The following is a 17,755-nucleotide window of genomic DNA, read 5'->3' as shown; positions in this document are numbered from 1 at the left end:
CTCCCTGCTGAGTGCAGAGCCCGACATGGGACTCAGTCCCACGACCCTGAGATCATGACCTGAGCCGAAAGCAAGAGATGGACACTCAACTGACTGAGCCACCTAAGTGCCCCTATTTTCTAATATCATCTAATATTCAGCCCATGTTCAATTTCCCATGGTTGTTTCAAATGGGTTTTTCTCCCCAGTTGGTTTACCTGAATCAGGATAGAAACTAAATTCACAAAATATATCACTTGATAGAGCTTTTAAGTCTCTTTTTATCCATAGCAGTTCTCCCTTCCTGTCCCTTTTCTTTTTCTTACCATTTATTTGAGAAGAAAGTGGGCCATTTGTCTTGTAGAATATCTCACATCCTGGATTTGTTTCTTCACTTCCTTATGGTGTTATTTGACTTGTTCCTGTATTCCTCACATTTCCTGTAAACTGATAGCTGAATCAGAGTCAGGTTCAACTTTTTTTTTTTTATTTGAATGCCTCAGAGGTGGTACTTGCTGTGAGCTTCCTATTGTATCCATCAGAGACACACAATGTCTTGTTCACTTTTAGTGTGGCTAACACTGACAAAAGACAAATAATAATTTTATTATACTCAGAACAATGTTTTTATTTTATTTTTATTTTTATAAGATTTTATTTATTTGACAGAGAGAGATCACAAGTAGACAGAGAGGCGGGCAGAGCCAGAGAGGGAAGCAGGCTCCCCGCTGAGCAGACAGCCCCATGTGGGACTCGATCCCAGGACCCTGAGATCACGACCCGAGCCAAAGGCAGCGGTTTAACCCACTGAGCCACCCAGGCGCCCCCAGAACAATGTTTTTTAAAATTTTTCTGTACATTGAAATACAATTATGCAATATACAATGTTATATTCGTTTCAGGTATACAACATAGTGATTTGGCAAGACATCGTTCATTGCTCACCACAGTAAGTGTGGTCACCATCTGTCATCATACAGTGTTATCACATTATTTACTATTTACTATATACCCTATGCTGTGCTTTTCATTATCATGACTTACTTCTTTTATTACTGGAAATTTGTATCTCTTAGTCCCCTTCACCTATTTTGTCCCTACCTATCTCCGTTGGCAACTACCAGTTTGTTTTCTGGATTTAAGAGTCTGGTTTTTGGGGCACCTGGGTGGCTCAGTCATTAAGCGTCTGCCTTCAGCTCAGGTCATGATCTCAGGGTCTTGGGATTGAGCCCAGCATCCCTGCTTAGCAGGAAGCCTGCTTCTCCCTCTCTTACTCTCCTGCTTGTATCCCCTCTCTCGCTTTGTCTCTGTCAAATAAATAATTAAAATCTTAAAAAGACAACAACCAATTCTTTTTTTAAAAAGTCTGGTTTCTTAATTTGTTTCTTAGATTTCATATATGAGTAAAGTCATATGCTATTTGTCTTTCTCTGTCTGACTTATTTCCCTTAGCATAATACTCTTTAGGTCCATCCATGTTACAAATGGGAAGATTTCATTCTTTTATGGCTGGGTAATATTCCACTATATATATATTTACATATACATCTTCTTTATCCATTCATCTATTTTTTTGAAAGACTATTTACATATTTGACAGAAAGAGCGCACAAGTAGGCAGAGAGGCAGGCAAAGAGAGAGGGGAAAGCAGGCTCCCCGCCGAGCAGAGAGCCTGACGCGGGGCTTGATCCCAGGACCCCAAGACCATGACCTGAGCTGAAGGTAGAGGCTTATCCCACTGAGCTACCCAGGCGCCTATTCATCTATTTTATTAGAAGATTTCTATTCATCTATCCATTCATCTATTTTAAAAGATTTTATTTCTTTGACAGAGAGAGAGAGAGCACAAGCAGGGGGAGCAAGCGAGGGAGAAGTAGGGTCCCCCCTGAGCAGGGAGCCCAACGTGGGGCTCGATCCCAGAACCATGACCTGAGCCACAGGCTGACGCTTAATCGACTGAGCCACCCAGGCGCCCCTACCCATTCATCTATTGATGAACACTTGGATTGTTTCCGTATCTTGGCTGTTGTAAACAATGCTGCAATAAACAGAGGCGTATATATCTTTTCAAATTAGTGTTTTCATTTTGGGGGTAATTAGTAATGGAATTTCTGGATCATATGGTAGTTCTATTTTTTATTTTTTTGAGGAAACTCCATACTGTATTCCACAGTGTATACTGTATATACACAGTATATACAGTATACTGTATTCCACATTCCCACCAAGAGTGCACGAGGGTTCCCTTCTTTCACATCTTCACCAACACTTATTTCTTTTTTTTCTTAATTTCTTATTTATTTTTTAAGTAATCTCTACACCCAACGTGGGGCTCGTTACCTCAACTCACAATCCCAAGATCAAGAATCTCGTGCTCTACCAACTGAGCCAGTCAGGCGCCCCGACGTTTGTTATTTCTTGCCGAGACAAATATTTTTATTATTTTTTAAAAATTTTTTTTAAAGATTGTATTTATTTATTTGACAGACAGAGATCACAAGTAGGCAGAGAGGCAGGCAGAGAGAGAGGGAGGAAGCAGGCTCCCTGCTGAGCAGAGAGCCTGATGCGGGGCTCGATCCCAAGACCCTGAGATCATGACCTGAGCTGAAGGCAGAGGCTTTAACCCACTGAGCCACCCAGGTGCCCCTATTATTTATTTTTTTTGAAGACAAATATTTTTAAATAACTTTATTGAGAGAGATATAATTTAAACACCATAAATCCACCTGTTTTAAGTCTAAAACTCAATGAATTTTAGTATATTTACAGTTATACACCCATTAGCACCATCTAATTTTAGAACATTCCCCTCACACTAAAATGAAACTTTGAGCCCATTTACAGTCAGTCCCCATTCCTACTCCCAGCCCAGGCAGCCATTAATCTATTTTCTGTCTCATAGATTTGCTTTTTACAGAAACAAATCATGTTTTGTGTGCTCCACTGTTTTGGTCTCTCTGTTAACTCTCAGCTGGTTTCTCCTCTGGATTCAGGCATATAACTGCACTATCTTTTCTCATTTTCCTTGCTCCCATTTCTCTCAATCCCTCACTCATTTATGTTGATCAGTTTTTAAGAACAGTGACTCTAGTTTTATGCTAAATTTTCTTGCTTTGTGCATCTTGGGCCATCTTGCATTCCCCAGCACGCAGTTCTCCGCTCCCATAGATTATCAGGGCCCTGCCAGCCCAAAGGGAACTGCCGTGAGCTTTATAAAATAGGTGCCCCTCCAACACAGTCTTAGAGGCTGGCGGTTTAGCAAGCAAAACGGGGCTCTGTTTGGATTTAAAACTATGCCCCCTGCAGGCAGGTAAAGCCAGGAACCAGGCCTGAGTCTTGGCTAGCAGAACACAGGCTGGATTTCAACTCCACTCCTCCATGTCCTAGGGGTCCTTGAGAAGGGCATAATAACCTGCATATCCACGTGCAGCAGCAGAGTAGTAAGACTAGACATTCGATTCTCCTTTATGGTAGTAAATAGAGGTTTACTCTTAGTCATTAACAAATATTTGCTGAGTGTTTTCCATGTGGTAATCATGGGAGGTGCTGCAGATAAAAGTGAATAAACGGGACACAACTCTCGAGCTGAAGAAGCTTGCTCTCAGTCTTTTCATTCTCAGTCATCTCTTCCCATGTGCCTTTCTTCTCAAACAGTCCCCAAGTCCCCACTCCAAACACCTACTTTGGCAGATGCTGAAAATCATGCTTGGGGCGCCAGGCTGGCTCGGTGGGTAGAGTATGCGACTCTTCGTCTCTGGGTCATGAGTTCAAGCCCCATGTTGGGTGCAGAAATTACTTTAAAAAATAAAATAAATTAAAAATCATGCTTGCACATGCAAAATATTCAAGTTATAAAATAAAGAAAAACTATAGGGTGTCTGGCTGGCTCAGTCTTGTAGAACGTGCGACTCTTGATCTCAGGGTCATGAGTTCGAACCCCATCTTGCACTTGGAACCTACTTAAAAAAAATAAAAAAGAAAAACTATAAATATTGGGGTATTGACTTGTTTAGTGATGATGCTTCCTACTAATTTGTGCTTCAACATTTTAGTCAAATAGTTTATTTTACGGGGTATCTTCTGTAGATTGCAAAAATTGCCAAAATCCTCACTCCTCCTATATCTGCTCCCCTTTGCAATATGACTTTATAGCTCATTCGATCAAGAGGTGGAGGCTGTTTCCTCAGTCCTTGAATCCTGGCTGGCCATGAGACTCACTTTGATCAATAGAATGCAGTGGAATTGACATTGTGTCAGCTCTCTCTCTTTTTTTTTAAGATTTATTTGACAGAGAGAGCGATCACAAGTAGGCAGAGGCAGGCAGAGAGAGAGGGGGGAAGCAGGCTCCCCACTGAGCAGAGAACCCGATGCGGGGCTCGATTCCAGGACACTGAGATCATGACCAGAGCCGTAGGCAGAGGCTTAACCCACTGAGCCACCCAGGTGCCCCAACATTGTGTCAACTCTAATGCCAGGCCTTAAGAGGCTCTGTGTGATTCTGCCTGTTTTGGAACTCTGTCAATAGCCATGAAAACCAGTCCAGGCTACCCTGCTGGAGGATGAGAGATCACATGAAGCAGAGATAAACTGTGTCAGCTGAAGGCCATCCAAGACCAGTCAGCCCACGATCAGAAGCTAGGTAGACCAGGGTGCCTGGGTGGCTCAGTTGGTTAAGCAACTGCCTTTGGTTTAGGTCATGATCCTAGAGTACCAGGATTGAGTCCCACATCAGCCTCCCAGCTCCACAGGGAGTCGGCTTCTCCCTCTGACCTTCTCCTCTCTCATGCTTTCTCTCTCTCTCAAATAAATGAATAAAATCTTTAAAAAAGCAGGTTTGGGGGCACCTGGGTGGCTTGGGGGGTTAAGCCTCTGCCTTCAGCTTGGGTCATGGTCTCAGGGTCCTGGGATCGAGCCCCGAATTGGGCTCTCTGCTCAGCAGGAAGCCTGCTTCTCCCTCTTTCTGTCTGCCTGCCTCTCTGCCTGCTTGTGATCTCTGTCTATCAAATAAATAAATAAATAGGGGCACCTGGGTGGCTCAGTGGGTTAAAGCCTCTGCCTTCAGTTCGGGTCATGATCCCAGGGTCCTGGGATCGAGCCCCACATCGGGCTCTCTGCTCAGCGGGGAGCCTGCTTCCTCCTCTCTCTCTCTGCCTGCCTCTCTGCCTACTTGTGATCTCTGTCTGTCAAATAAATAAATAAATAAATCTTTTTTTAAAAAAAAAATAAATAAATAAAAATCTAAAAAAAAAAAAAAAGTAATCTCTATACCCAACATGGGACTCAAACTCACGACCTGGCCATCAAGTCACATACTCTTCCAACTGAGCCAGCCAGGTGCCCCGACACAGTAACTTTCTTGTGTCCCTAGGGTTATTACTACCCACATCTCTCACTTGGCTTTTGATGATCTCTAGCCTATCTTCTGTTTTTCTTTTTTTCTTTTGTCAAAAATATATACCCTGGGTATCTCCTGTATGTTCAAGCAGAGCTGGGTATTGGTGAGCAATCTTGGTCTGGTGACAGGCATGCACAGGTAATTTCAGTTCAGTGTGATGTTACAACGGTAAGCACATACAGCGAACAGAGAACATGAGACAGACACCTCACCCAATTAGTGTCAGATTAAGACTGGTAATTGAAGGTGAGAGAGAAGGTGAGTCAGATAGAGGCACAAGTAGGTGGGTCAGGTAAAGAAAGGTCAAGAAATTCAGGGTGGCTAGAGCCCAGAGTCCAGGAGGGAGAGCAAAGGGAGCTGAGGCTGGAGAGAGAAGCAGGAAGTGGAACAGACAAGGGCTCTCTATCCCTTTGCAAAGAGTTTAGGTATCCTCTTGCCTATCCAATTCAATTCCTTTGTATTAGAGTAGGTTAACTGCTGCGACTATTTGACCTTAAAACATATAATGGGTTTTTAAAAAAAAGATTTTTAACATTTATTTAAAACATTTTTAAAGATTTTAAGTAATCACTACTCCCAACATGGGCAACATGGGGCTCAGACTTACGACCCTGAGATTAAGAGTCAAGTGCTCCACCCACTGAGCCATCCAGGTGCCCCAAATAACAGTTGAACAGAAGTTTACGTCTTGCTACCTAGCTGGTAACTAAGCTGGAGATGCGTCAGGTGGGTGAAGTCTCTGCCCCGGTGTCAGCTCCATTCCAGCCTGATGGAAACAGAGAACATGGAGGAGCCCCTATGGGAGGTTTCTATAAGTCAGGCCAGAAAGGGATGCAGGCACTTCTACACACAATCCCTTTGCTGAACTCAGTCACATGGTTGTATATAACAGCAAGGGAGCCTAGTTAATGCAGTCAGGCCGTGTGCACAGAAGAGAATATGGATTTGAATGAGTAATCTCTGCCATACCCCTTATGAGGTCTATCACTGGGTCCCCCAGGGGTCAAGATTCTGGATCAACAACCTTTGCTTTAGAAGAACAGGCCACTCTCCCCCCTCCCACAAGCATACAACATCCTGATTGCTACTGAAAATGTGACTAAAGATGATCACATTCTTTCCTTTTTTTCCAGGTATGACAGTACTCATGATAGCCAAAAGTGGTACCTACCAAATAGATCTCACCAAAAGGAACAGAAGTCTGCTCTGTTGTTTCAGTTCTAGCTGCTAGCCTGCCAAGTTGGTGCTTTATCTTTCCATTATGATGAAATTTACCACAAATCATCCCAAGCAACAATGTTCTCCCCCAGTTCTTGCTTATGAAAATGTCGGTTGTCATGACAACAAGACTGCCCTTGATCATATGGCAGAGCTTGCTAAGAAACAAGAAGCAACTCACTGGTTCAAACATAAACCTAATCCCACAGGCATGCCTAACATGGGAAATGAGAAACTGGGGCAATTTTTTATTCAAAAGAAAAAGTGAAAGCAGAGGAAGAACTTGATTCTACTGGGAGAAAAGATGTGGCCAAAGAATTTAAATAAACCACTTCCTCTTGTTACATTCTTTTTTGGGGATGGGCTGGCTTTCTCCTTCTTTCTTGTTACATTACAAGGCTCCTAAAAGGATTTAGGCCCCAAACTCAGGCCAATTTTCTCTTTACTTCCAACCCTTTACTGTAATTTACAGAAAGAATTCACAAAGACCTTGCCCCTGTTAGGGCATTCTTGACTTGCTGCCTCTGAGTTATTGAGACCCAAATGGCAAGATAAGAAGTAATTACTTTGATTAGTGTTCAGGATATATTAAGCTACTTACATTACAATTGGCATTTTAGGACAAAATAATTTGGACGTAATCCTGACATTGCTGGTAATGGAATTCGGTCTTTTTTAAAGTATTGCCAAAGAAGTCTGTGTGGCTCAGTAGGTTAAGCGTCTGCCTTCAGGTCAGGTCATGATCCCAGGACCCTGGGACCTAGCCCCACATCGGGGTCCCTGCTTGGCAGGGAGCCTGCTTCTCCCTCCCCTCTGCCTGCCACTTTGCCTGCTTCTGCACTCTCTCTCTAATAAATAACTAAAATCTTTGAAAAAAGAAAAAAAAAAACTATTCCCTAAACTAGAAATTGAAAATAAGATACAACTAGTGAAGAATCCTCATGCACTGTCGGTGGGAATGTAAATTGGTGCAGCCACTGTGGAAAACTTTATGGAAGATCCTCAGAGAGTTAAAGTGGCACTACCCTATGATCTAGTAATTACACTACTGGGTATTTACTCAAAGAATAAAAAAACACTAATTTGAAAAGATATATGCACCCCTAGGTTTACTGCAGCATTGCTTACAGTAGCCAAACTACGGAAGTAGCCCAAGCAAGTATCTATCGACTGATGAATGAATAAAGATGTGAGATACAGTGTGTGCACACACCCACACACTGGAATATTATTCAGTCATTAAAAAAAATGAAATCAGGGCGCCTGGGTGGCTCAGTGGGTTAAAGCCTCTGCCTTCGGCTCAGGTCATGATCCCAGGGACCTGGGATCGGGCCCCACATCGGGCTTTTCTGCTCAGCATGGAGCCTGCTTCCTCCTCTCTCTGCCTGCCTCTCTGCCTACTTGTGATCTCTGTCAAATAAATAAATAAAATATTTAAAAATAAATAAATAAAATAAAATAAAATCACTTGAAAAAAGAGGGGACGCCCGGTTGGCTCACTGGGTTAACCGTTCGACTCTTCTTTTTTCTTTTTTTTAAAGATTTTTCTTTATTTATTCAACAGACAGAGATTACAAGTAGACAGAGAGGCAGGCAGAGAGAGGGGGAAGCAGGCTCCCCGCTGAGCAGAGAGCCCGATGTAGAACTCGATCCCAGGACCCTGAGATCATGACCTGAGCCAAAAGCAGAGGCTTAACCCACTGAGCCACCCAGGCACCCCTCTTTCTTTTTTTGTTTTTTTCCGTTCAACTCTTGGTTTTGAATCAGGTCATGATCTCACAGTCGTGAGACTGAACCCGGCATCGGGTTTATGCACTCAGTGCGGAGTCTGCTTCAGATTCTCCCTTTCACTCTCCTCCTCTCCGATCCCATGCTCGCTCACTCTCTCTCCAAAAAAAAAAAAAAAAAAAAAAAGTCTGGATGCTTAAAAAAAAGAAAGAAATCTTGCCATTCCCAACAACATGGATGGAACTGGAGAGTATAATGCTAGGTAAAATAAGCCAGTTAGATAAAGACAAATATCGTATGATTTCAATCCTATGTGGAATTTCAGAAACAAAATAAATGAACAAGGGAAAAAAGAGGCAAACCAAAAAACAGACTCTTAACTAAAAGAACAAACTGAGAGTGGAGAGATGGGTAAAATGGGTAAGGGGGTGGGGTTAAGAATGTGCTTTTTTTTTTAAAAGTAATTTCTATACTCAATGTGGGGCTTGAACTTACAATCCTGAGATCCAGAATCACATGCTCTCCAGACTGAGACAGCCAGGCACCCCAAGAGTGCACTTGTCTTGATGAGCACTGAATAACATATAGAACTGTTGGACACTATATCATACACCTGAAACTCACACAGCACTGTTTACACTGCAGTTAAAATTAAAAAGATACAACCAGTGAAAAATCTTCATTTATGAATATAGGTCCCCTCTAAGTAAGTGATCCAGTCACCTCTCCTATGCAAAAGGAAAGGAACATGGCTATAGAGAAGGACCCAAACCCTTGAGACTAGGCTTTGACAAGCATTTCATGTTTCTGCAACAGAAGGACATTCCTAAACAGATTTTACTCTCATATTAAAATGAACCTACAGTCTTGGAGCATACACAAGACCAGGAAAACCAGAGACAGCAGCTGAGAGGTAATCATCTGGGTCCCTGTTCCCCAGGACTACAAAATCTGAAGGAAACATTCTTCATTCAATAAATGTGTACTGTCTGCTGTGAGCCAGGCTCTGTGCTGGGCTCTTAAGATAGAATGAACAAATCACATGTAGCTCCTGCCCTGCTGGAGCAGATTTACAGTCTAACAGAGATGGAATGAAATTACCACAGAAATATATAATCACAGTATGAGATGAGCACCATGAAGGTAAATGATGTGACTGATATGAGATTGAGGGATTCAGGAAGACATCTCTGAGGAAGTGACATTTAAGCTGGAACCAAGACGGTAAATCAAAGTTGGGGAGAGGGAGGTCCTAGAATGGGCAGGGGCTTTTTCATCTGAGCTTACTTGCTCCCCTCCTTTAGTAACCACTGTGCCCAACATGGGGCTTGAACTCACGACCCTAAGATCAAGAGTTGCATGCAGAACCAGCCAGGTGCCCCTCATCTGAAAAGCTACAAGGAAAGCCTGCCGGGAGCAGAGAAAAAGAAAGGCTGAGGAAAAGGTGAGCACTTCCATGTAGGCCATTCTATGGAATGCAGATTGTATTTTATGATTAAGAGGAACCACTTAAAGGATTTTTTAAGCAAGGGAATGCCATGATCAAGTCTGCCAAGGAAGACCATCCTGGTTGCTCTCTAATGTACAGATAAGGGAAAGTGAATGGCCAGGAAGGAAGTTGTCACAGTGGTCCACACAAAAGAGGGCTGCTTGGGTCACTGTAAAAGAGGCACAAAGGGAGTATTTTGAAGGCAGAGCTGACAGAATTTGGTAATGGTGGGGATGTAAGGGAGAGACCCATCTGTAAGTGGGCAAGCAACTGAAACACTGAACAGAATAATCAAAGCTATTTGCTGTCGTGTAGTAGGCAAGAGGGGTTGTAACCCGAATCACTTTCTCACTGGCACTTGCTAAGCCATGAGCCCATCCAGATAGAGGAAGGGGTGCCTTTTCCAAGTGGTTACTCACAAAAAGCTGCTGCCCACCAAGCTGTGTGTCTGGAGACCTGGACAGAACACTTACTATCAGAGTCACCAGGGGCCCCCATGGGGGTTACAAGATGTGGCTTTTGTCCTGGTACTCCTAGAATATAAGATTCACGAGGGCAAGGATCTATTCTGTAGAAGCTACCACTCTTAGAACTGCATAACCTGGTCAAACTAGTCACAGAAGCACCCAGCCAACCATAAATAGCCGCAATATATGGGGTCAATTTCTCCCTTTGGTGAGAACAGATGAATACTTATTAAAATACTTCATATTTAGAATAGCCCCTTTCTCTGGCAGTAGAGGTACCCTTGGGTTCATGTGATACTCTCTCAAAACAAAGAATTTCAAAATGATGAGTAAGGGCAAGATGGCTGTCACCTATGGTAGGTGATCTTTAGACCCTGTAGCAACACCAGCCAAGGCAGCCAAGACTTTGTTAGGGCTTCCAACTGTTAAGGACTCATAGGAACCCTGCAGTCAGGGCAAGAGAGAGGTAACACTGAGCATGAAAACCTGCACAAGTAGCACAGCAACTCCAGGAAGCTCGATCCTGCATCATGGAGAATACTAGGGCAGCCCAAAGGTATCCAACAAACAGTATTATACCCTTATATAGTACCAAATTCATTTTCACTCAGACTTTCCTGGCTTAAGAGAGGAGAAGCCCATCTTACATCTCAACTCAGGGTTCTACTTTCCTAGTTTCTTTGCAGGTACTCAGAACCTTGGAGAAGCCCACCTGGGTCACAAGCTTGAAATGAAGCTAGAAACTCCGTAAAAATTTCCCAAGTAAACAGAGGCTTTGAACAAATCAATCTCCACATGTCTGATACACAACTATTCTTCCTCCCATTCCCAGAAAGCTCAATGTCCAAAGTCTTCCCCATTTGAAGTGGGAAGACAGAAAAAATCTGTCCAAGTCAGTTTACCTTTGACCACTTAGTCAATATGCTAGAGCTCTTTTTTAGGATTAATGCAGATCTCAAATCTAAGAAAATCAGGACAACCACAGAAATACTGGGAGTGTCCCCTTGACTAAAAGCCAGTCTGAGTGCTCATTTTTGTTTGCTTACATCCTCTATTCCTAGAGGACCCTCAAGCATGGCTCTTTTTATGAATTTCATTTTTTATTTAAAGATTTTATTTATTTGAGAAAGAGAGAGAACAAGCAGTGGGAAGGAGCAGAGGGGGATAAAGAGGGAGAAAGAGAAACAGAAAGAAGCAGATCCCCTGCTGAGCAGGAAGCTCGATGTAGGGCTCTATCCCAGGACCCTGAGACCATGACCTAAGCCAAAGGCAGACACAAAGGACTGACCCTCCCAGGTGCCCCACTTTTTTTTTTTTTTCAAGATTTATTTATTTGAGGGGGTGACAGAGGGAGAGGGAAAGAATCTCAAGCAGACTCCTCACTGAGTGCTGAGCCTGATGTGGGGCTCAATCCCACAACTCCAAGATCATGACCCAAGCCAAAACTACGAGTCAGATGCTCAGCTGACTGAGCCACCCAGGTGCCCCTGAACCTCACTTTTTTTTTTTTTAAAGATTTTATTTATTTGACAGAGAAAGAGATCACAAGTAGACAGGCGGGGTGGGGGGCGGAGAAGCAGGCTCCCCACTGAGCAGAGAGCCTGATGCGGGGCTCAATCCCAGGACCCTGAGATTATGACCTGAGCCGAAGGCAGAGGTTTAACACACTGAGCCACTCAGGTGCCCCTGAACCTCACTTCTTGATGGTTAGTTCTCGTTTGCCCTCCACCCATTTCTTTTTATCTTCAGGGTATGCAAGGCAATAGAGGTCCAAATACTTAGCCTCCTCCTGCCAAACTTAAGAGGCCTATTTTCACGTTTTCTTCTATGGAGGGGGCTTCTCTCTTCATATCTGTAAGAGGAATAGAATTTAATCTGAAAATCAGAGTCATAAATACAAGAGTCAGTACGATTATTCAAAGTTATGTGAAGGAACCCCAACACTCAACATATTAAAACAAGATTTTAACACTTTATTTTCATCAATAAAAAGTTGAAACATACTTAAATCACCTTGCTGTTAAGCTTGTGTATGCCAAAGTTGGCTCTATTTGGAGGAGATTCCTTTAACTCTGGGTTGACAATCTGCTATGTCTACAGCAGTAATGAGATGTTTTATTTTGGGGCCAAAGCAGAATACTGTATAAGTAACTGACAAAGCTTATTCTTTTCATTTCATTTTTTAAAAGTAATTATCTATGCCCAAGGTGGGGTTTGAATTCAAGACCCCACGGTCAAGAATTGCATGGTTTGACTGAGCCAGCCAGGGTCCCCTATCCTTTTCATTTTAAAACTTCACCACCCGTAGGACACAAACTAGAATATAATGTCAACCTTTTAGGTACATATAGTGTCACAATGTGTGTGTCTCTACATGCTTTGAGAAACGATGGGAAGAACATAATGTTTAAACTTTTATTTACTAAATTATCTATTCTGAAAATGTGCTACTTATATAAAAAAAGGAGAAATTACACTGTATTATCAACAATGACATTCTGAAAACCTATTATATAACATCTAAATTTCTCACTTGCTTTATAAAGCCCCCTACCATATCCTTATTTTCTTTACACCCACATATAACTATTTCTGGACAAATCTGATGTTCTGAGTCCACATTATTCCAGCTTTTTGATCATTACAAAATCATTCTTACATTCATCTCAAATCAATTTACTTCACGATTTCTGGAGACCCTTCAAAATATCACCAAAGATTAACCTCATCTTTAAGGAGTACCTACAGATTATGTATAATTGCTTCTTTATCTGATTATATGATTGTTTGCAGGCTGTTGAATGCACACACCTCTTAATCCCTAAGCATAAAAGATTTAGCTCTTTTGTGAAAAATATTCAAAGATTACTTTCTTCAAAAGATCACCAAGCCAAACATTTGGCCATATTTTTATTTACTACATATACTATAAACATATACAATACATGCTACAAAAAAACTTTTTTTTTTAAATTTAACTGTCAAGAAAGTGTATAGTGTTATAATACAATGGCACATGTTCATATTTTATTTCAAATTGGTCTGCTTACCATCCATTTCATTCCATTAATAGTGAAATGTTACTTAAGGATAATTAAAAATTATCTATTTGCATTATTAACAATAAACAATTCCAACAAATTAATAAGAATTAACCATGGCAAATATTAGTATCCAAAAACTGGGGTTTTGCAGAAGTGATTATATAAAATATAGCAGCCAATTACAGTTTACTTTGCTCTGTGACAATGTACATATGCACTTGAATAGGATTCCAGCATTTGCTTTTGGAAGATAATTAGAAGTCCTTTGATCTTAAGGTCCAACAACGGCCACACCCAGCCAAATCCAACCCAACAGTTCATATAATGGCTTCGGACAACTGATCATTGAAAAATTCTTATGATTTGGGTAGAGTTGAAGTTCCACTAATATTACATATGATAAAAAGAGACATTACAAGCCAATATCAAAGTCAAAGGCAAAAGAAAATACAAACATTCAAATCAGTTTATGATGAAATTTTTCTACAAGTACTTTAGATGTCATACTTTCAGGAAAACGGGATTTTTAATGTGTATTTGGATTTGGATTTTACAGTATCTATGCCCTATCTGAAAATTTAAGAGTAGTCAGAGAGAATTAAGTCTAGTATTGCAAATCTTTTCATTTAATATTGAGCACCCACTATGTGCATTGCACTGTGCTAACTTTTAAAAGTTGAATATTAATGTCTTTATCAAGCATTACCTTAGTGTGAGGTAAAAATACATTAAATTAGCGTCAACTCATTAGTTTGCTTGTGGTATGTAATCCTGTGTCAGCTGGCTTCCCTGTGCCATATAAAGAGCTTTTGCATACCCCTCATTCACTCATACAAACACCTGCACACCGACTATGCCAAGCATTGTGCTGGTCACTGGGATACCATGATTTGGTATATGTTCAAAGAATGCATATTAATCATTAACCTATGTAAAAACAATTAGAAAGATACATTACTTTTCTAAAATGAGGCCCAAAGCAAAATATAAGGTGTTTCCATGGGTCATATCACACCAGAGACCAGTGAGTGCCTTCCTAGACTGGGAACGAACTCTGAAGGTTTCACACTGTAGTCTAAATAGCCTAGATCATTTCTGGTCTCAGAAGTCTGTTCTTGGGAGCACCTGACCCCACATACACCATTCCATACTTAAAAGGATTTGTAAACTGAACTGGAACACAATGAAAAAGAGCCAAAAATGAAGGCAGTTGATAATGAAATGCACTTCAAGCACTATTCTGGCCATGTAAAATGAATAATACGTAAGTAATTCATGATTGGTTCAAATGTTTTTCAAAGCACTAACCCTACCCCAAACTCATGTAAATTTAAATTGACTTTTATTTTATACAAGTTGTATATAAAGCAAAGGGCAGAATTTGGCCCTACAACCATCTATGGAATAGTCTAAGTGATTGGTCCTTCCACTCTAAGCAAGTAGAAGCTAAGAATTTCAGAGTCCTCTAACAGGATACTGGCACTTGGGAGAAATGGCCCTGCTGGATCCCATTAGCCAGGAGTCTGTTTAGTTGTGGTAGCAGTGTGAACCTACTATGACCCCTTGAGGGAAGGTGGAAAGCTGGGAGTTTGGGTGTCCACTCAGTGAATCCAATACTGGCTTAAAGCTATGCACTGAATAAAGTGCTCTGCACATCTGCTTGTCATCTGGAAGGGAAAGAAACACTTTTCTTGAGAATGAACCTATTGGTAGGTTTGGGGGAAAAGAATGACAAGGATTTAAAGAATCCCAAGAAAAAGTACGAAGCATTGACTAGAAAGGAAGACAAATGCCTCTAGTAGTGTCCTCAGAAATCTCAGGATTTGAACTGTCAGAATGAGTCATACAGTGGTCATGTTCTATAAATGAAAAAGCAATCCCACTGGGTACTTACTATTCACCTGATACAAGATTACTTCATGGGGGTGGAAGGGAACAGTCTATTGCCATTCGATAGCATCATTTCAAAATGAAAACAAAACCACTGAATAAGTCAGGGTAAGCAGCGTGCAATATTCCTCTCCTGTCCATCAGTTTTCCACAGGCTGATTTGCACTACCTGAGGGAAAGGAGGCAAAATATCCATCCCTTCTGATACACTCAGGCATGGCTGCTACCACCTAAAATTGCCAATTCAGAAGTTAACACACGAGCCCTCCAGTTTCGTACCCTGAAATGGTAAATGAGACTAGAGATGTAGTTCAGTCTAAAAAAGATCACAGGTAACAGAATGCTTATATAAACTAGACTGCTTTGACATCTGTAAGAAAATTATATAGATGACAATCGGAAAAAAAAAAAAAAAAAGATTGTTCCCATCTGTCAGCAAAACTGTTAGTTGAGCTATACTCAGCTGAAGTCCTCATCAGGATTCTGTTGATCCAGCAGACGGACATGTGTGAATGGGAAGTGACCTCGTTTGCCATTACACTCCCCTTCCCACTGACCACTCACATTAATCTTCGTAACCTTTACCAGCTCACCGACCTGCAGGAGGAGAATAAGGAAAGCACTTTATTTCCAGTTATGAATGCAAGCTGAAAAACTCCATTCTCTGGTTAGGCATACCCTGCCCACGTGATTGCTCTAGGGCTGACATTACAGAAATGGCTATTTGTTGCCTCCCAAGCCCCAGCCACCAGACTGATTACTTGTGGTTAGTGCAGGCATAAGGAAGAAGGGATTTCAACAGTGCAGAACGGAAAGTACAGAAAATAGAAATGATCCTAGAAAATGACACTTTTTTGGAAATGTTAATCATCTCTGGATGAGGAATCCCAACTAGAATGACCCAGTATTCCTTTTCTTGGTACCCACTACCCTTAGGTTCCTGCTTGCCCCACAGCCTGTGGCCCAGGAGAAGAGGTCCCCTACCCTCACTGACATAGGACAGCAGCACAATCCCCCAACCACCCGTGTACATGTATCACTGCCTGCTACTGCTTGCAGACAGAAGGTAATCATGGAATGCAACTTCACTTGGTTTCAGAAAATGAAGTGTTCTTTTCACCTTCCTACCAAGGCAAAGCTTTTCCCACCTGGGCAGGTACAGGCTAAAACTCCAAAACCCCCCACCTTCTTCATCAAACTCTACTTGGCAGGCCACTGTCTGCCAGCTACCCACCCCCACCCTTCCATGTACTAACAGACCTCGTTGCTTCCTCAATGCCACTTGGTACATATTCATTAACAGTAAGGAGACATCATGTTTTTGCTTATATATGAAAAGCTTTTCTTTACAACATCCAACTATAAAGTTTTGACAATCTAGGATATACCTCTATTTTATAAACTTAAGACAAAATCAGTCTGATGAATGTATACATCTTATGGCAAAATACTGAACAATGGTGAGATAAGTGGTGAGATACTGGACTAAAGAACTTTATCCTTTGATCATCAACATCTGAGTTCTGAGGCTACAAGAGCTTTTTTTTTTTTTTTTAAATATTTATTTATTTATTTGATAGAGACACTGCGAGAGAGGTAACACAAGCAAGGGGAGTGGGAGAGGGAGAAGCAGTGAGCCCAATGTGGGGCTCGATCCCAGGACCCTGGGATCATGACCTGAGCTGAAGACAGACACATAACGACTGAGCCACCCAGGCGCCCCTACAAGAGCTTTCTAAGCATAATTACTCATTTGGTTTCATTAAGTTAGTAACTACTACTTACTGAACTTGCACTAAGGACTGTAAAGGATTTTTTTTTTTTTTTAAAGTAGGCTCCATGCCCAACGTGTGGCTAGAACTCAAGAGACCAAGTATTGCATGCTCTACTGATTGAGCCGGTAAGGTACCCCTACTGTACAGAATATTTTATATAAATTATTTTGTAGTCATTATAATATCCTTGTAAGACACGAATTTTTTCATTTTATAGATGAAAAAACCGAGGTTCAGAGAAATTACAGACATACCTGAGGTCACACAGCCACTAGCAGGGCTGGAATTTGAGCTCAGAAGTATCAGCTCCAAAGCCAATTTATAATTTATGCTCTATCATAGCAAGAACTTTCAACTACTGGCCAAAGTTTACTCCAGTCTAGGACCAGAGCCTTCTGTAAAAACTAGCTTGATATAACTCAGAGGACAAACAGCTTGCCTACTGACCTGTCTGTAATTTCCTAAGGAACTATCTGAAAACCACAGAAGCCTAAGGTGGTTGTGGGTGTCACAGGAGAAAAGGAAGAGAGAAACTGGAGAATATCTGACATAAAAGGGATAAGAAGAGTGAGAAAAGGCAGCAGCTCAGTCTGCTGATGTTGTGAAGATTAAGGCTGACATGGTAAGGGGAGAAGAAAGGATGATACTGCATTCCCATCCAGTCCCTACAGGCTGCTAGCTCCAGGGTTCTTTATTATCAGCAATCCTCTAATTCAAAGTTCCTGAAACCTAAGCAAGTCAACCATGACAAGTCAAGATCTTCCCAGTCT

The 17,755-nt window shown here is 41.6% G+C and overlaps 1 protein-coding gene across 7 annotated transcripts in view; it reads right to left on the bottom strand.

Annotated features, from left to right (window-relative positions):
• Window positions 1-3,801: 3,801 nt before the first annotated feature.
• Window positions 3,802-17,755, bottom strand: part of CRK (CRK proto-oncogene, adaptor protein) — a 36,264-nt gene continuing 22,310 nt past the window's right edge. For 2 of the 7 annotated variants that reach the window (XM_080827553.1, XM_080827548.1), the window contains exons 3-4: window positions 15,775-15,807; window positions 11,788-12,128 (exon numbers count right to left, since the gene is read on the bottom strand). In XM_080827553.1, coding sequence (XP_080683679.1) covers window positions 15,800-15,807 — 8 coding nt within the window. In that variant the 3' untranslated portion in view covers window positions 11,788-12,128; window positions 15,775-15,799. Of the gene's footprint in view, window positions 3,939-11,405; window positions 12,129-12,466; window positions 15,808-17,755 lie in introns of those variants that run through there. The other 5 variants (XM_080827550.1, XM_080827551.1, XM_080827549.1 and 2 more) reach the window with 5 other exon arrangements.

The sequence above is a fragment of the Martes martes genome (assembly GCF_963455335.1).
Source record: "Martes martes genome assembly, chromosome: 16".
Lineage (NCBI taxonomy): Eukaryota > Metazoa > Chordata > Mammalia > Carnivora > Mustelidae > Martes > Martes martes.
This window is presented reverse-complemented; position numbering and strand designations above follow the sequence as displayed.